The sequence below is a fragment of the Thamnophis sirtalis genome, unplaced genomic scaffold (assembly GCF_051295495.1).
Source record: "Thamnophis sirtalis isolate CommonGarterSnake01/CBP01778 unplaced genomic scaffold, rThaSir2_p1.2 scaffold_8, whole genome shotgun sequence".
In the NCBI taxonomy this organism is placed as follows: Eukaryota; Metazoa; Chordata; class Lepidosauria; order Squamata; family Natricidae; genus Thamnophis; species Thamnophis sirtalis.
Genome location: NW_028261388.1, coordinates 11976037 through 12000594, shown reverse-complemented (window position 1 = coordinate 12000594; position 24558 = coordinate 11976037). Strand labels below are relative to the sequence as shown.

The 24558-nt window shown below is 45.0% G+C and overlaps 2 protein-coding genes across 3 annotated transcripts in view; one reads left to right on the top strand and one right to left on the bottom strand.

Moving 5' to 3' along the window:
* VSTM5 (V-set and transmembrane domain containing 5) overlaps positions 1-4874 on the top strand; it is a 12575-nt gene extending 7701 nt beyond the window's left edge. Inside the window, exons 2-4 of the mRNA XM_087721101.1 lie at positions 41-373; positions 1732-1869; positions 2229-4874. Of these exons, the coding sequence (XP_087577227.1) occupies positions 41-373; positions 1732-1869; positions 2229-2272 (515 nt within the window). The 3' untranslated portion in view covers positions 2273-4874. The remainder of the gene's footprint in view (positions 1-40; positions 374-1731; positions 1870-2228) is intronic.
* On the bottom strand, positions 4262-24558 carry MED17 (mediator complex subunit 17). 2 transcript variants are annotated; one of them, XM_087721099.1, is made up of 12 exons: positions 24251-24557; positions 22906-23072; positions 21356-21575; positions 19740-19876; positions 19557-19641; positions 16931-17083; positions 15332-15462; positions 14709-14893; positions 12950-13087; positions 10082-10199; positions 9356-9515; positions 4262-5566 (listed from the first exon to the last, which is right to left on the bottom strand). In XM_087721099.1, the coding sequence occupies exons 1-12, from the start codon at positions 24489-24491 to the stop codon at positions 5358-5360; spliced, it is 1944 nt and encodes a 647-aa protein (XP_087577225.1). In that variant the 5' UTR covers positions 24492-24557; the 3' UTR covers positions 4262-5357. The 2 variants fall into 2 exon arrangements, with proteins under 2 accessions (XP_087577225.1, XP_087577226.1); XM_087721100.1 differs by lacking the exons at positions 19557-19641; positions 19740-19876 and having other exon boundaries at positions 24251-24558.

Genomic DNA, 24558 nt, shown 5'->3' with positions numbered 1-24558 from the left:
TTTCAACAGTGATGCCTCTGTTTGATTATTTTTTTTTCAGCTCAGGGAGGAGAAATATCCTTATTCGTCTCACAGCCAAACCTCAACAGTTCGGTGGCCGAGAACGTTTTGCTGTCAGTGGCCTATACTGGTGAGACAAGCCCAGTGATTGAGTGGAAGCACACATCAGCAAGCGGCACAACCAAAATTGCCGAATGGAAGTCTGGCGTTTATGCCAATATATCCAGCGGTTACAAAGACAGAGTACATATTTATGACAATGGCTCCCTGCAACTCCTGAAGGTGGATTTTAAAGACTCCGGTTATTACTTAGTCACGGTGAGAGACGAATTGGGAATCATCCTATATGGGACCATCCTGTTGAATGTTTATGGTATGGAATGACAGGACCTCATCTTTTCTCTAATATGTCTGATGTCCAGTTTTAGCAGATGTGGGCCCATTTTGCAGATGTGGGCCCAGAGTTATGAGCTTTCCTTTTCTAATAGAACTTCAAGGTCCATCTACTGAAAGCAAGTTCTCAATGTGACAGCTAGTGAGTCTAAAAGCTAGATGGAAATACACTCAACTTACCACAGTGGTGGGTTTCAAAAATTGTTGGAACCTACTCTGTGGGTGTGGCCTCCTTTGTGGGAGTGGCTTGCCACCCATGTGACCGGTTGGGAGTGGCTTGCCGCCCATATGACCGGATATGAAGACGTCGACGACACTTGTCAGAACCACCTTAAATTACCTCACACACAGCACTGGCATGCATAAGGATATGATGTAAACTTGTTTTTTAAAAGGCATCTTTGGTTTGCGTTAAAACAACTTCAACACACGCAATGTTCTGATTGCACCACAAACGCAGTAGTCATCCTTACCTTTCACAGAGGCACTGAGTTTTATAAATATGAGCATGATAGTGTAGAGTAATCATATCCAAGGACCAGTGGTGGGGTTCAAAAAATTTTGGAACCTCTTCTGTAGATGTGGCCTGCTTTCCGGGTCCACTGGTGGAACCTCTTCTAACCGGTTCGGTAGATCTGACGAACCGGTTCTACCGAATAGGTGCGAACTGGTAGGAACCCACCTCTGACTTACCACCACAATTGAGCCCAAAGTTTATGTTGCTAAGTGCGAAATATACCATGCTTCCTCGAAAATAAGACAGGGTCTTATTTTTTTTAATCCCTTCTTTTTTCTTTTTTTGAAGACGTTTCGCTTCTAATCCAAAAATCTTCTTCTGCTCTGACAGGATCCTGTCAGAGCAGAAGCAGCTTCTTGGATGAAAAGCAAAATGTCTTCAAAAGAAAAAAAAAATCAGAAGAAAGGAATAGAGAAAAGACCAGTTGACTCTTTAAAAAGCACCTTTGGGTTTCTTTTGGATGGTATGTAGATGTTGTTTATCTCTGTCTGCCTGTTGATGGCTGATTTGTCTGAGTACCAGACTGCAAGCAATTCTCTAGCGTAACAACATGCTAGGGCTTATTTTCATGATAGGTCTTATTTTTGGGGAAACTGTGTGTGTGTGTGTGTGTGTGTGTGTGTGTGTGTGTGTGTGTGTTAGAGGGTAAATTGGAACGTGTATGTTTGTGTTTGTGTCTCTGCAAGAGGAAAGATTTGGGACACAAAGCAAAAAAACCAAAAAAAGGATGATGGAAGCCTGGACTTCTTCCCAGCTGCTTAAGTGAAGCCGATGCATTTGTGTGGTCAAACCTCACCGCATGATGTGCTTCCCTCCCTTAGAAATTCTCTATGAAGACCTGCATTTTGTGGTCGTCTTCTTTGCCTTCCTCGCCGCTGCGTCTGCTGTTCTGATCTGCTTGATGTGGCTGTGCAATAAATACGTGCACTTTCTGCAAATGGAGAGGCAGCAACTCCGAGGTAATGCCTGTTTAACACTGCAACTTAATGGACTGTGAGGAAGGGAAATCCCAAGCCTTCTTGCTGGATTTTGTCGCGCTGGTTTCCCCTTCACTTTTTTTTTTTTTAAGCTTTGGAGGATAGTTTTTAAAATGTATGTGTGTGTGTGTCTGTGTGTAGCACAACCCAGAGTAAAGCCAGTCCTGTCAACTCTAGTTCACTAATTTTTACTTAGTGTACTAACTAAAAATTGACATGCTTTTCCACGACACTCGAGAGATTAGTGTACAATCTGTCCAACTACAGTGGTTCTTTATTTCTGACTGCTTCCTTGTCATCTGATCCAGTCTTAATCAACATGATTCTCCTTTCGTTTGCAGTAAGCGAAACTGAAGAAACCGAGCTTCAAACAATGGGGTGTTAAGCTGTGCAAAGCTGTAGAATTGATGCAAATCAGGTTTCTACTTCAAGAAGCAAAGCATGAAAAATATTGTTGCTATGCATCTGTCAAACGCTGTTTTCTGAAGCATTAACGGCAAAGGCCCCTGAAGGTCACATACAGAAGGTTTGAGAAATGCTGTCCTTCCCGTATCTTAATTTAATGGACTCATTTTAAAAAGATCTGCATTTCCTACAGTTTTGCCCACATATTCATAAGACATCTAATTTTCTCTGAGAATATCAAAAGGCTACAATTAATTCAATTGTAAAATTAATTTACAATTAATAGCTCTGCCAGGAGCAGAGCTACAAAAGCTACAGAATATGACTTAGCAGTATGCTGCAGCTGCCAAAAAGCCAACATAATTCGAGGCTGCATAAACAGAGGGATAGAATCAAGATCACGTGAAGGGTTAATGCCACTTTATAAGGCCTTGGTGAGGCCACACTTGGAATACGGCATTCAGTTTTGGTCGCCACGATGTAGAAAAGATGTGGAGACTCTAGAAAGAGTGCAGAGAAGAGCAACAAAGATGATTAGGGGACTAGAGGCTAAAACACATGAAGAATGGTTGCAGGAACTGGGTATGTCTAGTTTAATGAAAAGAAGGACTAGGAGAGACATGATAGCAGTCTTCCAATATCTCAGGGGTTGCCACAAAGAAGAGGGAGTCAAGCTATTCTCCAAAGCATCTGAGAATAGAACAAGCAGCAATGGGTGGAAACTAATCAAAGAGAGAAGTAACCTCATCACCTATAAAGCCCTACATGGCATCGGACCTGGGTACCTGAGAGACCGCCTCCTGCCGATTACCTCCCATAGACCAATTAGATCTCACAGGTTAGGTCTCCTCCGGATTCCATCTGCCAGCCAATGTTGGCTGGCGACTCCCCGGGGAGAGCCTTCTCTGTTGCAGCTCCGGCCCTTTGGAACGACCTCCCCGTGGAGATCCGGACCCTTACTACCCTCCCGGCCTTCTGCAAAGCCACCAAGTCCTGGCTGCTCCAGCAGGCCGGGGGGCTTGTGAAATATCCAACCCCACGGTAACTGTGGATGTTGCGTATTTTAAGGTGGTGTCTTGTTTATTTATCCCCTTCCCTTGTTTATTGTAAGCGGCCCGGAGTCCTTCGGGAGTGGGCGGCATATAAGATCAATAAACTAAACTAAACTAAACCTAGAACTACAGAGAAATTTCCTGACAGTGAGAACAATTAATCAGTGGAACAACTTGCCTCCAGAAGTTGTGAATGCCCCAAAACTGGAAGTCTTTAAGATGATGTTGGATAGCCATTTGTCTGAAACGGTATAGGGCAGTGATGGCGAACCTATGGCACGTGTGCAACAGGTGGCACGCGGAGACATATTTGCTGGTACACCAGCCATCAGCTCTGGCGTGCATGTGTGTGCCGGCCAGCTGATTTTCACCCTTCTGGAGGCCCGGGGGAGGCCGTTTTCGCCCTCCCCAGGCTTCAGGAAAGGCTCTGGAGGCTGGGGAAGTCGAAAAACAGTGCCAACGGGCCAACCAGAAGTTCGGGAACAAAACTGCATGCGCAATTTTGGCACGCTGTAAGAAAAAGGTTTGCCATCACTCGTACAGGATTTCCTGCTTAAGCAGGGGGTTGGACTAGAAGACCTCCAAGGTCCCTCCCAACTCTATTATTCTATTCTATTCCATTCTATTCTTCTATTCCATTCTGCACAAAAGCTTTGAATCCATACAGGTGGTAGAAGCCCACAGCTTTTTATAAAATGACCCTGTAATCCCCTTGAATCAGGATGACTGAACAAAACTCAAGCGTTTACTGGCCAGATGCCCTTCCTGATGCCTATGGAGTTAGCAGCAGACAATAACTCATTGCCCCCAGAGAGAGAAATATCTGCTGCTACCTAGGATCCAACACACAGTCTCCTGATTGTGAAGCGAGAGAGTGCCACATGTAGGCCACTACCTCGCCCAGTAGACCACACTGCTTTTAGAAAAACTGAAATTCTTTATTAAATTATATTTAAAAATACATGATCATGGTTTACCCACTACCATCACTATCAAAGAGCTACTAATGGATTTATTTAACAAAATCCCCCCCAAAAATCCAATCCAATTATATGGAAATTTGTGGTATTGTTAACTTTCCAGTATTTGATGAAGGCAATATTAAAACATTCCATTTATTTTTGTATTTTCCCCTCATTGTTTCCTGTTACCAAGTTGTGGCCAAGCGGATATTATCAATTTTTATTTTACTAGCAATTATTAGTCCTGGATGGGTTGAACAAGTTTGTAAACTTTTCACACTCATTTTTAAGTGTAAAAATAAAAACAAAATCTTACCCAAGCTTGCAGGTGATTTTTCAGTTAACGTCATTGTTTATGCTCTTGAGTGAGCCAAACCAAGAATCGCTATAGCAAAATACTATTTTGACCGAAATAGAATTCTGGATTCCACTTGTGAATAGGTCATTAATCCATTTGTTCAAAAGATGTATAACCAAACAATTTAAATAGCATTTAAAGGCAAAACATAAATGTAAACCTGCTCTCCTTTGTACAAAGTTTCCAATAAAGTATTTAATGAAATTTGAACTTTGGTAACGTGACTAATTATTTCAAAAACTGTCACAGTTGAAGTGAATATTCCGAACTTGCTGGTCAGACTATGTAGAGCACAGGCGATAAAAGATGCAATGAAATATTACTGAAGAGAAATCCATGGAGTTATCAAAAACAGATTGCTTCCAGGAATGTATGTGCTGTTCTCACTGACTTTGCTTACACGCTGGTCTCAAAAATCACCTCCTTGGATTGTTGTTCCCTAACCTAGGACAGGGGTCAGCAACCTGCAGCTCTGGAGCCGCATGCGGCTCTTTCATCGCTCTGCTGCAGCTCCCTGTTGCCGGTTGGACCCCCAATTTATAGGGCTTTCGGTTAGGACAGGAAGAGGAAAAAGGACACCAGCTAGGAGGAGACTCTATGGTGGGGGAACTGGACTTCCGGTCAGCTCCAGAATTGAAAGGGGGCTTCCAGTTGGGATCTTTGTGACTCTGTTTAAGGTGGCCAACCCCTGACCTAGGAACAAGGAGTCAGAGCGGCCATGAGAAGCTCCATTTTGTATACAAAATTACGTCCTTCCATTTTGTTCCACTGGACTTCCTTGAAGGGGCCACGCAGGTAATTCCATTTGTTGTCTTGCAACACGTCACTTTTAGGAAGATCTTTGCACTGGCACCGTGGGAATTGCACCATGATTTTACTGCCACTTTCTGGACCGTTCCGTACTGCACGAGAAGGGGAAGAAAGCACGTCGTCATTGCTTTTAGCAATAATACTTAAGACTTATACACCACTTCATAGTGCTTTACAACAGTCTCTAAATCAGCCTATTGCTCCCAACAACCTTACTGACTTCAGAAAAAATGGAAGACGGAGTTTCAACCTTGAGCCAGTCAGAATCGAACTGCTAGCGGTTGGCAGAGTCAGCCTGCAATACTGCATTCTAACCACTGCACCACACAGCTGTTTAAAGTTTTAATTTTGGAGAGCTGTTTGCTTTGCTGTTTTTTGTCTTCATTGTTCTTTTACAAACTGTTCTGGGTTCCTCTCGAACAGTGATAGTGAATCTTTTCGGCACTGTCACGCACTCCGGAGAAGCTAAACTGACAATCAGCTGTTTAGCGCACATGTACAGGTCGGTTTTTGGCACTGCCACACGTGCGAAGAGATCGCGCTCCGGAAAAGCCAAAATTCCGGGTTCTGGCACGCACAAGCGCGCCCGACAATCAGCTGGCCAGCGCACATGTGCACGCCGGTTTTCAGCACTGCTGCGCATGCAAAGGATAGCTGATCATCACGCGCGCATGTGCACCAGAAACCCAGAAGCGTGCCATAGGTTTGCTATCACAGCTTTGGGAAGAATTTTGCTATAGGAAATAACGCTATCCTGCCCTGTAGTAGAGGCAGTCGTCAACTTACAACCAGTTGTTTAGCCACTGTTCAAAATTACAATGGCACTGAAGAAAGTAATTGATGACTGGTCCCCATACTTTCAACGCTCCCATGTTGAACCTATGCCGTGTGATCAAAATTCAGGGGCTTGGCAACTGGCATGTATTGATGAAGGTTGCAGCATCCTGGGGTCTTCTGAGTGCCATTTGTGACCTTCCCAGCCAGCTTCCAACAAGCAAAGTCAAAGATGGGGGAAAAGATGGATTCACTTAACGGCCACGTGATTCCCTTAACAACAGCAGGGATTCACCGCTTGCCCAGTAACTAAAATTAATCCGTAAATAAGAATTAAGACTACTGTGCCGAAAAGCTTTTCTAACAAGCCTTACAATTACAGGATATACAGTAGTGCGTTTATTATTTTAGGAAGTAACATTCCATTCTATTTAAGTGATGCACAGGAAGAAGTAGAATTCTCCATGAGTTTAATTACTACCCGTGTTTCCCCAAAAATAAGGCCCCGTCTTATATATATATATATATATATATATATATATATATATATATATATATGTGTGTGTGTGTGTGTGTGTGTGTGTGTGTGTGTGTGTGTGTGTGTGTGTTTTTATTTGTGCTGATAAATAAATAAAGGAAGACTAGTATAGATCTATTTCAAGCTATTTAGCTCTCATCAGCTAGCCATATCCTTACTGGGATTCGAACCTGTGCTCTATTGCCTCCCAGGCAGGGAGTTAACCATTTGAGCTACAGAGAACGACTCCTTTTATCAGCCAGCCAGGGTGAGAGGTATATACTTAAAGTCACAACCCCTGGTAAGCCCCAATTATGGGAGGAAGCTAACTGCTTCCATCATCTGTCAATCGGCTCGTCACAAGAGTCCATCCAGACAGAAACCCAATATTTTTACTGTTGCCTTTGTTATATTTGTGTTTTTATTTGTGCTGATAAATAAATAAAGGAAGACTAGTATAGATCTATTTCAAGCTATTTAGCTCTCATCAGCTAGCTACCCACTTGGGCATACCAGGGGTTGTGACTTTAAGTATATACCTCCCACCCTGGCTGGCTGATAAAAGGAGTTGTTCTCTGTAGCTCAAATGGTTAACTCCCTGCCTGGGAGGCAATAGAGCACAGGTTCGAATCCCAGTAAGGATATGGCTAGCTGATGAGAGCTAAATAGCTTGAAATAGATCTATACTAGTCTTCCTTTATTTATTTATCAGCACAAATAAAAACACAAATATAACAAAGGCAACAGTAAAAATATTGGGTTTCTGTCTGGATGGACTCTTGTGACGAGCCTAATGACAGAGAGTGGAAGTGTGACCTTCCTCCCACACTTGGGCATACCAGGGGTTGTGACTTTAAGTATATATCTATATCTATATCTATATCTATATCTATCTATATCTATCTATATCTATCTATATATCTCTATCTATCTATCTCTATCTATCTCTATCTATCTATCTATCTATCTATCTATCTATCTATCTATCTATCTATCATCTATCTATCTATCTATCTATCTATCTATCTATCTATCTATCTATCTATCTATCTATCTATCTATTTTGGCCACCAAAAAAAGGCACCAGGTCTTTGGGGGGGGGGGGGGGCATGTCATCCACTGACACACCTCACTTGTGCACATTGGCCCCGGCCTGCTTTTGGTTGTCAGAAGCCTTCAGGAAGTCCTTCTTCTGCAGCCAGCAAGGCTTTCTTGAAGGCCTCTGCAGCCGATAACAGAGCTCCAGATCAATCCGGAGTTCTGTTATCGGCTACAGAGCCTTCAGGAAAGCCTTGCCGGCTGCAAAAGAAATGGGCCAGCAAAGCAGGTGTCGGGGAGCGGAAGGCCTGGCTGCAACTGTCCGAAGTTATGTAGTAGGGCAGCTCAAACCCCCCTCATGCCGACCCTAGCGTAATTATTACCAGTACATCCTGGAGTAGGCGGAGTCTTAATTATGGCTTATTTTTTTGGGAGGGGGGTAGGGTTTATATTGGGCGCACATCAGCAGTGGGATTCAAACTTTTTTACTACCGGTTCTGTAGGCATGGCTTGATGGGCATGGCAGGGGAAGGTTACTGCAAAATCCCCATTCCCTCCCCACTCCAGGGGAAGAATTCTGCAAAATCCCCATTCCTTCCCCACTCCGGGGGAAGGATACTGTAAAATCTCCATTCCCTCCCCACTCCAGGGGAAGGATACTGTAAAATCTCCATTCCCTTCCCACTCCAGGGGAAGGATACTGTAAAATCTCCATTCCTTCCCCACTCCAGGGGAAGGATACTGTAAAATCTCCATTCCCTCCCCACTCTAGGGGAAGGATACTGTAAAATCTCCATTCCCTCCCCACTCCAGGGGAAGGATACTGCAAAATCTCCATTCCCTCCCCACTCCAGGGGAAGGATACTGTAAAATCTCCATTCCCTTCCCACTCCAGGGGAAGGATACTGTAAAATCTCCATTCCTTCCCCACTCCAGGGGAAGGATACTGTAAAATCTCCATTCCTTCCCCACTCCAGGGGAAGGATACTGTAAAATCTCCATTCCCTCCCCACTCCAGGGGAAGGATACTGTAAAATCTCCATTCCTTCCCCACTCCAGGGGAAGGATACTGTAAAATCTCCATTCCCTCCCCACTCTAGGGGAAGGATACTGTAAAATCTCCATTCCCTCCCCACTCCAGGGGAAGGATACTGCAAAATCTCCATTCCCTCCCCGCTCCAGGGGAAGGATACTGCAAAATCCCCATTCCCTCCCCGCTCCAGGGGAAGGATTCTGCAAAATCTCCATTCCCTCCCCACTCCAGGGGAAGGATTCTGCAAAATCTCCATTCCCTCCCCACTCCAGGGGAAGGATTCTGCAAAATCCCCATTCCTTCCTGATCAGCTGGATTTGGGAGGCTGAGAATAGATGGGGCGGGGGCCAGTCAGAGGTGGTATTTACTGGTTCTCTGACCTACTCAAAATTTCCGCTACCGGTTCTCCAGAACTGGTCAGAACCTCCTGAATGCCACCTCTGGCGCATGTGTAAAAATCAAGCTAGAACTTACTTTCAGGGTAGGTCGTATTTTCAGGAAAACATGTTAATACAATACCTGAAACAGCGTAGTCTCCATTAGGTGATGCTACTGTTATGGCAGATGCGTTGCCAATGCTTTCTACTGGGCCCAGCCCCACATGGTTACTGAAACTGAGCACATGCCAGCCCATAACTTTTGCCAGCTGTTGCACCGCGAGAATCTGATGTTGTGACATCTGGATTTTTTTTAAAAAAAGAAAAAAAAGTGTGTTTTAGCTTTTTAATTTTTTTTAAGGTTCTGCTGCATTCTCTCAAAGTACCAATCACTGATTTTGTGAGCTATGCTAATATAAATCGCGACCCGACAAATGCGTGCCCGACAACAGCGCGCCGACAAAAGCGCGATGTCGACAGCGCGCCCACAAAGGCGCATCGACAAAAGCGCGATTAGGGTTAAGGTAAGGGTTAGGTTTAGGGTTAGGTTCAGGGTTAGGTTTAGAGCGCGCTTCTGTCGGCGCGCTGTTGTCAGCGCGCTTCTGCACTCATTCGTTGGTGCGTTTTCGAACTTGTGGTTTTCTCCCCGCGGTTTCGTCGGCGCGCTTTTGTCGAGTGCGCATTTGTCGGTGAACCAATATAAATAGCTCTTGGTAGTTTAGTTCACCTCTCTAATCCTTGGCATTTTAATTAATCTCTTTGACAATAATAATGGAATGAGGACTTTGCTGCCTTAGTAAGTCAGTTCTACTAAAAACAAAAGGTCCATGCAAACCAGAATGGGAAACAAAATACTGAGTTTTTTTACCTGAGAAAGAAGAAAATCTTGCAATTCTTGCTCTTGATGGGACAGTGTGATCACTCTTCCATCTCTGTGTACTACCCTGGTCTGTTCAATGCCAATATTCAACTGCAATTGAATAGACCTTTGAAAATCACAAGATATTATTATAAGTGGAGTTGTACATGGTGCTAATGTCAAAAACAAATGTCCTTGCTCTCTAATACAAAGTGTTCATTAAAAGCATCATTACCTTTACATCAAAGTGAAATCAAATCAAACAGTCAAACCCTAACATAATGGAATTAAAAAATGTCCATATGGGAAGCGTTCATTTGCTAGATAACTATTGCAAATTGCCTTCATATCCATAATGAAAGCAATTTGCAATACTATCTGAATATATGAGAATGCTCGGGAAGATATATCTATCTCAGCATCTACTTCTGTTCTATCGCAGCACCACTGAGAGCGTCTTGACATACGGCATTCTTGCATAGTATGGGAGCAGCTCTGCAGTGGACAAAAAGGGTCTACGGAGAATCCTTACAACTGCCCAGAATATCACCGAGCTCCAGTTATCAGCCCTGGATGACATCTTTGCATCTCGCTGTTTGAGGAATTTGCATAACATTCTCAGAGACTCCTCCCATCCTGCTTACAATCTTTTTAGACTGTTGCCTTCTGGCAGAAGATACAGAATAATTAAAACTCGGATCACACGTCTTCCGAATAGCTTTTATCCCAGAGCTGTAATTGCACTCAACAATGAACAAAAGGGCTACCATCAGTGAGCTGTCGAACAGCACTACTTGGTCTGTTGTGTGGACGCTTGGGTGGTTTAGGGGCAGGGAATTTTTTGGTGGGTGGGGGTGTGTTTGGGGATTGTCATGTATATTAGATCCGGTCTCTGGGTGTTATGTGAATTTGTCTGCCCGTGTTGGAATGAGGTATAAATCAATCATTTAGCTGAGGGTGGACATATGCCTTCGTTCTGCAAAAAGGCAGAAAAAATCCCTGGCGCGGAGAATTCACTGGGTTATAGGGCAGCTCACACCTTCCACACCCCAGATTTATCTCCTGGGAGAGGTTGAATGGAGCACTTCCCAAACCCAGCTTCTCACCTCTCCCTCTACGCCCGAAGGAGAGGTAATCAATCTGTCAAACAGCTGATGGATGCTGTTTAGACAGCTTAACGCAGCCACGGGTCCGGAGCTGCTACAAACGAAACAGTTCCCACAGACAACGCCAACCGGAAGATCCTATGTTGTCACATCTTGATTGGTTGATGGAATTGATGTTTGGTGAAGGTGATTGGTGGTGGCATCCTGTGTTGTTCTGGGTCCTGTGTCGGTTTTTGTGGCTGGGTCTCGTTTGTTGACTAGGGCTGGTTTCCAGATGTCTGGTAGGCGGGAGGTATCATCACGTTTATTCATGTTGTGGGGGTGTTCCTCTATTTCGAGATACGTGATACGTGATGATACCTCCCGCCCCCCCAGCTCAGCATGTTAGGGATACACCCTAGGTCAGTGCATGGAGCTCTGCCCAGCTGGAGAGGGTGGTTGCGCGACCGCCTGTCCCGCCCCCACCTTGCATGCCTCCCAACCTCACCATGCCCTGGCCCAGCTGTCCCTGCAGGGCTGGGGCACCACTGCCGCCACGCTCTGAGCATAACTTCTTCTCCAGCTTTCAAACTCCAGAACTCGGCTTCCGATTCTTCCAGCGGCCGGCCCACAACCATAGAGCGCACTCCTAGAGCGGCCACTGATGGAAGAATTGGAAGCCGAGTTTTTTCGAGGAAATATATATATATTTGTGCTGATAAATAAATAAAGGGAGACTAGTATAGATCTATTTCAAGCTATTTAGCTCTCATCAGCTAGCCATACCCTTACTGGGATTTGAACCTGTGCTGTATTACATATTAGGCAGTTGTGTTAGCCACTAAGCCACAGGTTCTCCTCCTTTATCAGCTGAGCCAGGGAAATAGGTATGTAATAGGTATGAGCCGATAGACAGAGAAAGGAAGCAGTATGCCTCCTCCCATATTTGGGCATACCAGGGGTTGTGACACAAAATACACACACACACACACACACACACGTGTGTGTGTGTGTGTGTAGTATTTGTGCTGATAAATAAATAAAGGGAGACTAGTATAGATCTATTTCAAGCTATTTAGCTCTCATCAGCTAGCCATACCCTTATTGGGATTCGAACCATACCCTTATTGGGATTTGAATCCCAGTAAGGGTATGGCTAGCTGGTGAGAGCTAAATAGCTTGAAATAGATCTATACTAGTCTCCCTTTATTTATTTATCAGCACAAATACTACACAAATGTAACAAAAGGCAACAGTAAAATATTGGGCTTTCTGTCTGGATGGTCTCTTGTGACGAGCCGATGGACAGAGAATGGAAGCAGTTAGCTTCCTCCCATAATTGGGGCTTACCAGGGGTTGTAAAAATCTAATATATATATATAATGTTTCTACGATGGAAATTTGTATCCTGTTGTATCAATGTCAATGCAGAATATTCAGAACCATACGGCTACGGTATTTAAAAACATAGTGAAATAAAGAATAATAAAAACCCAAAGCAAACTAGCCTTCCAGAATGGGTTCCCCCTAGCGTTTAGGTGGCAAACGAAAAAGCAGCAATAGCTGTGACAGCAAAATCACATTTTGAACTTGACACGCTGGTTCCCTGAATGGCCACTGTGCAAAAATGGTTGTAAAATCAGATCGGTCGGGTGACAGATCTATTTTACAACTGCCACGACACGTACCTTTAACGGGCAAGCTCCCATTAAGGTCGAACGTCAAGGACTGCATTTTTCTGCTTAAAAAAAACAACAACCACCAGGCAGGGCATAAATCTTTTCCTTCTTACTTGCATATCTGCTCGTAGCCTTGGGAGGTAATGAGAACCTTGACACTTGATTCGTACACGTCATTGATGTTGGACCAATGGGCTTGAATCTGGGGATCCTCGATTCGGCTGGCAAGACTGTCGATCATCCGAGCAGTCCTGAAATAAAATAAAATCCCACCATAAAGAGTTTTAGTTTAGAACAGGAGTCGGCAACCTTAAACACTCAAAGAGCCACAAAGGTCCTAGGCTGGAGCTGACCAAAAGTCCAGTTCCCCTACTGGGGAGGGGGGGGAGTAAGTTTCACTTAACAACTGCATGATTCACTTAACAACCACCACCTGTCACCTTTCCCTGGCAGCTTCTGACAAGCACAGTCATGGGGAGGGGAAGCGAGTTTCACTTAATGACTGCCCGGTGATCTGTATAACAACTGTGGCGAAAAAAAAAAGGCATAACATGGGGTGGAAAGAACTGCCCTGCTTAGCGACAGAAATGTTGGCTTCAATTATGGTTGTAAGTCAAGGGCCACCCATATCAATAATGGGAACAGCAAAGCTCGGGTACTGCAAGTGAATAAAACAAGCCAAGGAATCTGAATGGCTTGCTATATACTAGAACAGCGTTTCTCAACCTTGGCAACTTGAAGATGTCCGGACTTCAAGTCCCAGAATTCCCCAGCCAGCATTCGCTGGCTGGGAAATTCTGGGACTTGAAGTCCGGACATCTTCAAGTTGCCAAGGTTAAGAAACACTGTACTAGAAGATGAACAGTTGTCTGTGACCCTCCCAAACTCCTCCTATTTATTTCCCATCCAAGGAGGGTCTGGCTAGCGTCTATATCTGCCTTTTCCCGAGACCCTGTAAAAGGCTTATTGTTTTCCTTCGCTCTCCTCTCTCTTTCCTCTCTACGCCTACACGCATCTGGGGTGGGCCCAGGGGTGGGCTTTAAAAATCTTAGCAATGGATTCTCTGCCCGGTTGCTGGGTGGGCATGGCCTAGTTGGCCTCCTGCACCACTGTGGTGGTGGTGTTTTCACCTTCCCCAGGCTCCGGAGTCTTTGGGAGGGCAAAAACTGCCTCCCTAGACTCTGGAAGCCGGAAACGGGGCTCCTGGAAGTTCTGTTACTGGCCTTCTGGACCTTCCAGGCGGCCCATTTTTTTCCTCTCCGAGCTTCCACACGGGCCCTGCACTTAACTTGCATCCAAAATGGGCCTCATGGAGACTCCTGGGAGGGGCCCGATGGGAAAGGCCAGCCGAGGGTGGGATTTGGAGGTTCTCTGAACCGACCATAATAGCAATAGCAGTTAGACTTATATACCGCTTCATAGGGCTTTCAGCCCTCTCTAAGCGGTTTACAGAGTCAGCATATCGCCCCCACAGTCTGGGTCCTCATTTCACCCACCTCGGAAGGATGGAAGGCTGAGTCAACCTTGAGCCGGTGAGATTAGAACCGCCGAACTGCAGATAGCAGTCAGCTGAAGTGGCCTGCAGGACTGCACCCTAACCACTGCGCCACCTCGGCTCCTTATAACATTAGCTACCGGTTCTCCCGAACCCGGATGAACCCACTCCTGGATGGGCCCCATCTGTTCCTCCCCGTCACTCAGCTCAGGCCCCAAAGACAACTGCCTCTCCACCCAAGGGGAGGACGGAAGGCCCCCGGTTCTGCCTCTGATCAGAATCTTCCAAAGCCAGCCTGGGCCGTACCGCTACCTGGTCGGACTCTGCTGCTGGCTCTGCTGGGAGCCGACGGGCCCCAACGGGAGGTGGCTACTTACGCGCGTCTCAGAAAGATGTGCTTTGCTTGCTTTACGATCTTCTCCAGCAGCCCCTCGCTGGGCTGCAAGGAGCCGATTTCGTTTTTATCCAGCGCCTGAGGTCCTGCCAGCCTCATTCTTTTGTGGCCGAAAGGAGCGCTAGCCGGATGAGGCATCACGTTGCTGCTCAGGGTCTGCTTGTGGAACTGGGGGAGGGAAAAGCCGTCGAGAGGTTACCGTCCCCATTTTTCTTTTTAAAAAAAAACAACTCTTTATTTTGTTTATGCAAGCTTCACATCTTTGCAAGACATTACACTTCTTTTACATATCGTTGTGATTCTTTTATCTGTACATGTAATTCTTGTATAACTATAACTTTATATATATGTGCATTTATATTATTTCATACATCTTTTTTCTTCCTTCTCTATATAACAGTCTATATATTCTATCTACAAACAACCTTTATTACATTTGAGTCATTTTGTATCCATTTCCTATTATTTATTTCCTACAAGAGGTTCCATTTTCAAGAACACGTTGCACATGAAATATTTTTGTACCCCTAAAAGCCTCACAAGACATTCAGTGAAAAAAAAGGGAGAATCTGAACTCAAAACTCTACTGCAGTGAAGTTGTTTTACCTCTCTGATCAGTTGGTGAAGATTGTGCTCTAGAACATAAAGATGATCTTCTGGGCCTTGTTTCTCAGAAGTAGATTTTTGGGATTTCTTGTCTTCTGAGGAGTGACACAACGAAATGCAGAGCTGCAATCCTATAGAATGAAGTGGAAAATTGCGTATGTGTGAACTGCATCTTGTAGTGTTATTACATTCTGGTTCTTGATACTTAGCTGTTGATTTCTTAAATATAAGGGTAAATGTAGGTAAGTAGATAGGTGGGGAGGAAGAAAGGAAAGAAGGGAGGGAAGGAAGGAAGGAGGGAGGGAGGGAGGGAAGAAAAGGAGGGAGGAAGGAAAGAAGGAAAGAAGGGAGGGAAGAAAAGAAAGGAAAGAAGGGAGGGAAGGAAGGAAAGGGAGGGAAGGAAAGGAGAAAAGAAGGGAGGAAGGGAAGGGAGGAAAGGAAAGAAGGGAGAGAGAAAGGGAGGGAGGGAAGGAAGGAAGGAAAGAAGGAGGAAGGGAGGAAAGAAGGGAGGGAAGAAGGGAAGGAAAGAAGGGAGGAAGGAAAGGAAAGGAGGGAAGGAAGGAAAGGAGGAAAGAAGGAAGGAGAGAGGGAGAAAGGAAAGAAGGGAGGGAAGGAAGGAAGGAGGGAGGGAGGGAAGAAAAGGAGGAAGGAAAGAAGGAAAGAAGGGAGGGAAGAAAAGAAAGGAAAGAAGGGAGGGAAGGAAGGAAAGGGAGGGAAGGAAAGGAGAAAAGAAGGGAGGAAGGGAAGGGAGGAAAGGAAAGAAGGGAGAGAGAAAGGGAGGGAAGGAAAGGAGAAAAGAAGGGAGGAAGGGAAGGGAGGAAAGGAAAGAAGGGGGAGAGAAAGGGAGGGAGGGAAGGAAGGAAGGAAAGGAGGAAGGGAGGAAAGAAGGGAGGGAAGAAGGGAAGGAAAGAAGGGAGGAAGGAAAGGAAAGGAGGGAAGGAAGGAAAGGAGGAAAGAAGGAAGGAGAGAGGGAGGAAGGAAAGAAGGGAGGGAGGGAAAGGAGGAAAGAAGAGAGGGAGAAAGGGAGGGAGGGAAGGAAGGAAAGGAGGAAAGAAGGAAGGAGGGAGGGAGGAAGGAAAGAAGGGAGGGAGGGAGGAAGGAAGGAAAGAAGGGAGAAAGGGCAAGGAGGAAAGAAGGGAGGAAAAGAGGGAAGGAAGGAAAGAAGGGAGGGAGGGAAGGAAGGAAAGGAGGAAAGAGGAAGGAAGGAGGGAGGAAAGAAGGGAGGGAGGGAGGAAGGAAAGAAGGGAGGGAGGGAGGGAGGAAAGAAGGGAGGAAGGAAAGGAGGAAAGAAGGGAGGAAAGGAGGGGAGGAAGGAAAGAAGGGAGGGAGGTTGGAAAGAAGGAAGGAAGGGAAGGAAAGGAGGGAAGGAAAGGAGGAAGGGAAGGATGGATCAATGGTTTGGTTAAGATCAGTCCGTGTCATATCTCTGAGTCATCCCTATCTACATAGATAGAAACAGTAGCGTAGAGGAGCCAGAAAAATGGACATAAACGTGAACTAAATAAAATGCTTCAAATGCACTTCAAACGGAATCTTGTCTCTTCGTTCACACCAACAAGTGGGTCAAATCCACCTTTTTCACACTCTCTTAACTCTCACCTGGGAAGGGCTGGGAAATGATTTGGTTCTTCACAACGACATGAGGAACTTGTGACTTGATTTGCACGGCTTCCCGAGAAAGCTGAGCAAATATTTCTTTACATAATAGAACGTTCTGGGCGGTCTCCAGCTTGGTTTGCCAATGCAGAGCCCCTGAATAAGAGAATCGCTGTTATTTACAAATCAGTCAAGAAAAGGAAAAATGAACATGCTGGCTGGGGAATTCTGGGAAATGAAGTCCGCAAGTCTTAAAGTTGGAAAGGTTTGGAGACCTGTTCTGTTAAAGCACTACGGAGCTGTAGATAAGTCTAAGAGCTATCGCTATAGTTTGAACAGGACATGTTTCCAAAGCAATTCCTGATTTGTAATAGAGAGTCTCTCTTTGCACTGATCCCGGGGAATATAAACATTCATAAGCATTGGCACCTTTAAGATATTTACAAAAAATAGAACATAACAGAATAACAGTGTTGGAAGGGACCTGGGAGGTCTTCTAGTCCAACCCCCTGCTTAGGCAGGCAACCCTGCACCACTTCAGACAAATGGTTAACCAATCTCTTCTTAAAAACTTTCAGTGTTGGAGCATTCACAAGTTCTGGAGGCAAGTTGTTCCACTGATTAATTGTTCTAATCAATGTCAGGAAATTTCTTAGTTCTAAGTTGCTTCTCTCTTTGATTAGTTTCCATCCATTGTTTCTTGTCCTGCCCTCAGGTGCTTTGGAGAATAGTTGGACTGCCTCTTCTTTGTGGCAACCCCTGAGATATGGGAAGACTGCTGTCGTGTCTCCCCTAGCCCTTCTTTTCATTAAACTAGACATACCCAGTTCCTGCAACCATTCTTCATGTTTTAGCCTCCAGTCCCCTAATCCTCTTTGTTGCTCTTCTCTGCACTCTTCCCAGAGTCTCCACGTCTTTTCTACATCGTGGCGACCAAAACTGGATGCAGTATTCCAAGTGTGGCCTTCCCAAGGCATTATAAAGTGGTATTAACACTTCACGTGATCTTGATTCTCTCCCTCTGTTTATGCATGTTTTAAATGTTTTAAGAGGGAAGAAAGATGACAATATATTTTATCCCTGTCTACTAAAGCAAAATGTAAACGTTCGGTTTGCTTACAATTACAAAATTCTTGTTCAAAGTGGCATGCAAAACATTTTTCAACCTCTCAAAAACAGTGCAGGGTAGTCCTCGACTTACAACCATTTGATTTAGCGAACATTCAAAATTACAACGGACCCTGGCTTGTAACTGTTGCAGCATCCCCACCGCGGTCGCACAAACATAATTCGGGCATACAGCCACAGGCCTGCGTTCACAATTTTTGCAATACCTCAGGATTACACCATCATCACTTGCGACCCTTGTCCTTGACTTTTGGCGAGCAAAGCCAACAGGGGGAGCTGGATTTGCTCAATGACCATAAGATTCACTTAAGGACTGCAGTGATTTGCTTACCGATGGCAAGAAAAGGCAATGCAATTGGCTATATCTGTGGAGATTCTGAGTCATCCAAGGTCCTGGTTGTCCCAAAGGTGGCTTTTGTAAAAGACAAATTGGACTTTCTGTTTTTTCTTTGAAGGCGTTTCACTTCTCACTCAAGAAGCTTCTTCAGCTCTGACCGGATGGCGGGGAATGGAAGGATTTATACTCCTTGCAGATAGCAGGTCATTTGCATTTTTTAGGGAGTTGTTGAGGCCACCTGGAGGTTGTTCTGTGTCCTCAAGGTCATCTAAGTGCAAATAAACCTCCAAGTGGCCTCAATGACTCTCTACTGTGATTCCCCCCAAATAAGACGGGGTCTTATTTTCTTTTGACCCCTGAGATAAACCCTTGGCCTTATTTTCAGGGGAGGTATTATTTTTGAGGTGCAGGAGGCGGCGAACGCGATCACCTCATGGCTTGCTGTTGTGCTATATTTTTGGGGAGGGCTTATTTTAGCGCATGCGCTCAAAAGCCCGATTGGGCTTATTATCCAGGGAAGTCTTATTTTCAAGGAAACAGGGTAGAAGAATGCAAATGACCAGCTGTCTGCAAGGAGTAGAAATCCGTTTCCAAGGTGGGGCGTGGGAGGAGTCACTGAATGGGTATTGTTACGGCCCAATTGCCTGGAGACTGAGGTAAATCTGAGGACACTCCCTCTGTTCCTCCTGGTGATTCCCCAGATTAACCTCAGTCTTCGGCCTAACAGGAACTATTCAGTGACTCTCCAGTGAATAAGTTAGTTAGGATTTTTTGTGTAGTATTTTTTTCCTCTTTTGCTAGATCCACAGGAATTTCTTGCAGTCTTTTTATTTTTCGCCTCTCCTACCTCGGTTTTCGCGTCCTTTTCCTGCCTGCCTTCCATTCCTCAGTCAAGAGCTGAAGAAGCTTCTTGGATGAAAGCTTTGAAGCGTCTTCAAAGAGGAAAAAAAAAATCCCCCCTGAAATCCAGTTGCCTCTTGAAAAAGCATCTTTGGGCCAAAATTGACGAGGACTCATTTAACAACTGTCTTGCTTAGCAACGGTCATTCTAATCCCAATTTGTGGTGGCAAATTGAAGAGTACTGTTCAATAGCTGCTTTAGAACATCTTTCTTTCAAAGTATGCTTCTTCGAAATATAACAATTAGCATTCTGGAACAAATACCTGGCTTAGATTTCAAGGTAGGTTTTTTAAACAGATTGACTATTCCAAGGTCTCCTATATCTGGTGCTTGTTTCTGAATAGATACCTAAACATTACAAAAAAAAAGACACAATTTTAGGACCTGGATTTTTCCTTCTAGGCATTTTAACCAAATCAATGCATAAACAGATTTCGTTGACAAACCTTAATATAGGCAGAGCCTTCCAAATCACTTGGAATCTGAACCGCCAGAGGGCAGTAATCATCGGGAATCTTTTTATCCAGATCAATGTCAGTATTTTTTATGACCTCAAAGGTACCGTGATGTGGAAATAGAGACCCTTTATAAAGAAGTTGAAAACAGTGTGTTATATTTTACATTACGCAGATCTGAAATATCCAGTGCATGCTCGCACCTTCCCCTGTGTGCATACACCGTAGGCATCATTTTTAAAGCATCCACCGCCACTTCAAAGACATTTGTCTTGGATTACAGAAAATTCCGTACAATCTCTAAAGGGACAAGGAAAGATTAATCAAGCAAAACTACAATCAGAGCAAAAGATATTGGTTTCTACTTTCTTCAACACTTAGGTTACGATAAAGCTGAATTTAAAACTCATTTTTTCCACGCATGCACCCACATTAAAGAGGTAGGTTCCTACTACTTTGGGCTGTTTTTTTAAAAAGCAGGCCCACCTGCCCACTTCTGGTTATACTTACCTTTATTCCACCTTCTGAAGCCCAGCTGATCTGGGGCGGCAGCTTGAATTGCTGCTCCTCAGCTGTATTCCTTTTTCTGACTAATTTTCGTTTGATTGCGCACACACTGTGTGCCTGGCGTGCCTGCTCAGCAAACCGGTAATAAACCGGTTAGGAACCCACCACTGCCACATTATCTCCATCCACAGTGACACAACACGACTTACGACTTTTTCCCACACAACCACTCAGCAATCATGTGATCAAAATTCAGATTTCAGATTTAGTTTATTTGTATGCCGCCCTTCTCCGGGTGGGACTCAGGGCGGCGAACAACTCAGAGGGGGAAAGGGGAACATAGAACACAATACACATGGTTAAAATAAACAAGAATCATACAGCCATACAGGTCGAGAGGGGAGGGGAACTCATCAACCCCAGGCCTGCCGGCACAGCCAGGTTTTGACGGCTTTCCGGAAGGCCTGGAGAGAGGTGAGGGTCCGAATCTCCGCGGGAAGTTCATTCCAAAGGGCCGGAGCTGCCAGAGAAGGTCCTCCCCCGGGTAATAGCCAGGTGGCATTGGCTGGTAGATGGTACCCGGAGGAGGCCGACCCTGTGTGATTCAGACGCTGGGCAACTGCTCATACTTATGACGGTTGTTGTTTCCCCAGGTCATGAAATCTTCTTTGCAACCTTGTGGCAAGCAAAGTCAAGGGGGAAGCTAACACCCGTGTTAACCACTTAACAACTGCAGGGATTCCCTTAACAACTGTGGCAAGAAAGGTCGTAAAACAGGGGAACACTCAACTCAAATTTCTAGCACCTCCCTAGAAATTTTGGACTTGTGTTTGTGAAACAAGAACTACCTGTATGTATGTGTGTGTGTATGTATGCACATACATGCATACATACACATTCATATATACATGTATGTACAAGTATGTACACACAGACAAACAATTATCACACTTATATAAAACAGAATAACAGAGTTGGAAGGGACCTTGGAGGTCTTCTAGTCCAACCCCTGCTCAGGCAGGAAATCCTACATCACTTCAGAGAAATGGTTGTGCAGCACTGGAAATAAATGTACACAAATTATCCCCTGCTGGTTTCACCTGCACTCTTGTAGCTCAAATCTCCAAGGATTTTATCTCCCACTTTTCTCAGTTTCCAGTGCTGCCTCAGCCTGAGTAGTTCGGAGTTGAAATCTCTTTGCCGCTTGTTTTCTTGATTTTCCGCAACTGATTTGGATAACCTTTCTGCTCCTTTCAGAAGAATCTGGGCTGCTCCAGCTAAGGATTTTTTCTTGGACATCAGCTGCAACACCTGAGGATTCTAGAAATGGAAGAAAGAAACTCAAATCAACTGAAATGCAATCGTGTCCCTCGGACAACAGACCGAGAGGAGATTTCTACAGTTGCTCCTGTCAGGAATGCGAATGGCTGAAGTAATCTGATAGTATTTATTTAATACAGTAATACAAAACCAGAGGCCTCCAGATGTTTTTGACCATCAAAGGCAACAGCCACCATGGCTAATGGCTGTGGGATTTATTGTCCCCAAGCAGAAAAACACAAAATCACCCAGCCTGGATTCAGGAGATATTTGGAGTTGAGGATCCTTGTTCATTGATATCATAATAATTATAATACAGTAGTACTATTTAAAGGGACGCAGTGGCTCAGTGGCAAAGACGCTCAGCTTGTCGATCAGAAAGGTTGCCAGTTCGAAGCTGTGTAATGCTCCTGTTACTTGTTCCAGCTTCTGCCAACTTAGCAATTTGAAAGCACGTAAAATTGTAAGTAGAAAAATAAGAACCACCTTTCGTGGGAAGGTAAAAGCGTGTCAGGCCTGGAAGCAATCTTTTCTTTTTTGGACTTCAGGCCTGCCACACTTTCTATTATTCTACTATGCATTTTCGATGATTGGAAAATGGGAGGGGGGATTATACGGAATTGGGTGATATGTAGCCATAACAACATTCTTTCTAGAAAGCCAAGGCCATCCTTTGTCTCTGCACCTGTCCGGAACTGGATGGGTGGAAGCTACCAGCATGGCAGTGGAAGATTGGACCATATGATGGACTTGTGGATGTGAGACAGGATCTTGAACTTTCAACTGGGTGGGGAAAGCTAGGAAGCTTTCAGAATAAGGTATTCCCAGATGTGCCAACATGGCTCTCTTAATAAATTAGAACTTTGAGCAATACTTTGCCTCGGACTCTGATTTACTTTTGGATGCTATTTGGAACCCTGGTACAGCGTTCCGTGCGCCTTCGGCGTTTAGTCATACTGACGCTGGCTCTTCGGCTTTGAAACGGAGATGAGCACTGCCCCCTACAGCTGGGAACGGCTAGCACATACATTTGTGCGAGCGGAACCTTTACCTTTAGTACTATTTAAATTTATATGCTGCCTGAGTCCCGATGATTTTGGGTGACTGCAAATAAAGTGTTAAAAACTAGGACCCACCCCTTCAAAAACAATAGACACAATGCATGACTATAGGGTGTGACAAAAAAAATGGATAGAAACCAAGCAAATAAATCCGTATAACCCAAAGAGGGGACTTCACCCACACTTTGGAAAGTGTAACTCTTTACAAGGCAAGATGAGAAACTTGCAACAAATATTTGAACAGAATAAAGAGAAATTATGCCTCGTACCTGCTTTTGAGTAAATGGTTCTTGTACAACTGGGTCTAGAGTCATAAACTTTTTATCTTTGACTATGCTGAGCACATCATAAAGGACACACATCTCTGTCAAAGCACTCCTTAAGTTATTCCTCACTGAATCCCAAGGCCAGAGAGAAGGCTGGAATTTTATCAGGCCTGAAAAACAAGAACAACAGTGTTATGGAGGGATTCCCCCCCCCCCAACTTCCGAGCGTTGAGATCTCATAATGGCCTCCCATCCACATGCACAAACTCGGGATCAACTGCTACCAACCCTAGCAGAAACCCAGTTGCTCCAAAAAGACTCCCTTGGGGCAGTTCTGAAAGGCAACGTACATTGTCCATCCCCTGAACAGGATTCAAGCAAATGTACTTAAAGCTACACAAAATGTTTCCTTTTAATGGTGGGTAAAATATGTATTTTTGTTGCCCCCTCCAAAAAAAAAGCTGGTGGTTTTCCTTTTTACTGCATAAAATTCCCTTTGTAGTTTCCTCTGTTTTCAGTTTGTGAAGCCACTCAGGGTCATTTGGTGGCTAAAAATATATATATATCCTATAATTAATTGAAATTAGGGAGGGTATGCCTAAAGATGATAACGGAACATCTGCTTTCAAACTGAGATGGCCTTGCTGAGTGCTTCCATGTAATGTTTTTGCAGAGCAACTGAGGTTTTTTTTCTGACTTCTGAGCGTTGAGATCTCTTAGTGGTCTCCCATCCACATGCATAAACCCAGGTTCAACTTCTCCCCACCCTTGCAGAATCCCAGTTCCTCCAAAAAAGACAGTTCATCCTCAGGTCCAACCCCCGCCATGCATTGCTTTTGCAGAGTTATGGATTTTTTTTTTTAAACTTCCCAGCGCTGAGATCGCCTGGTGGTCCCCCATCCAACCAGATCCAATCCCTCCATGCATTGTTTTTGCAGAGTTATGCATTAAAAAAAACTTCCCAGCACTGAGATCTCCTGATGGTCCCCTATCCCCCATGCATTGTTTTTGCAGTTATGGATTTTTTTAAAAACAACTTCCCAGCACTGAGATCTCCTGGTGGTCCCTCATCCAACCAGATCCGACTCCTACATGTATTGTTTTTTGCAGTTATGGATTATTTTTTAAAAACTTCCCAGCTCTGGGATCTCCTGGTGGTCCCTCATCCAACCAGATCCGACTCCTACATGCATTGTTTTTGCAGTTATGGATTTTTTTTAACAACAACAAAAAAACAAACCACTTCCCAGCGCTGAGATCGCCTGGTGGCCCCCCCTCCAAGTATCCACCAGATCCCACCCCGCTTAGCTTCCTTTGCCGAAGGAGGCTCCTCCTGCTTCTACCCCACCTTCCTCCTCCTCTTCCTCTTCCCTCCCGGGCCATTCGCGGCTCTCTCCGGCCGGGGCGGGCTCGTCCTCTTCCGAACCGGAGCTGCCTTGGCTGAAGTCGATGCGCTGCGCCAGGCGGGCCAGGTTCTGCGACATGGAAAGCGGCTGCAGGTAAGTCTCGCTGCCATCGAGGCCGACCTCCTGCACATGTTTCTCGCAGGCTGACTCGATGCTGATCCGCACCGCCTGGAGACCCGACATCTTCCGCCTTCCTCGGCGGCTCCGCAGCCGCCGCACCGCCGCCGCCTCCTCCTCTCCTCCTCCTGCC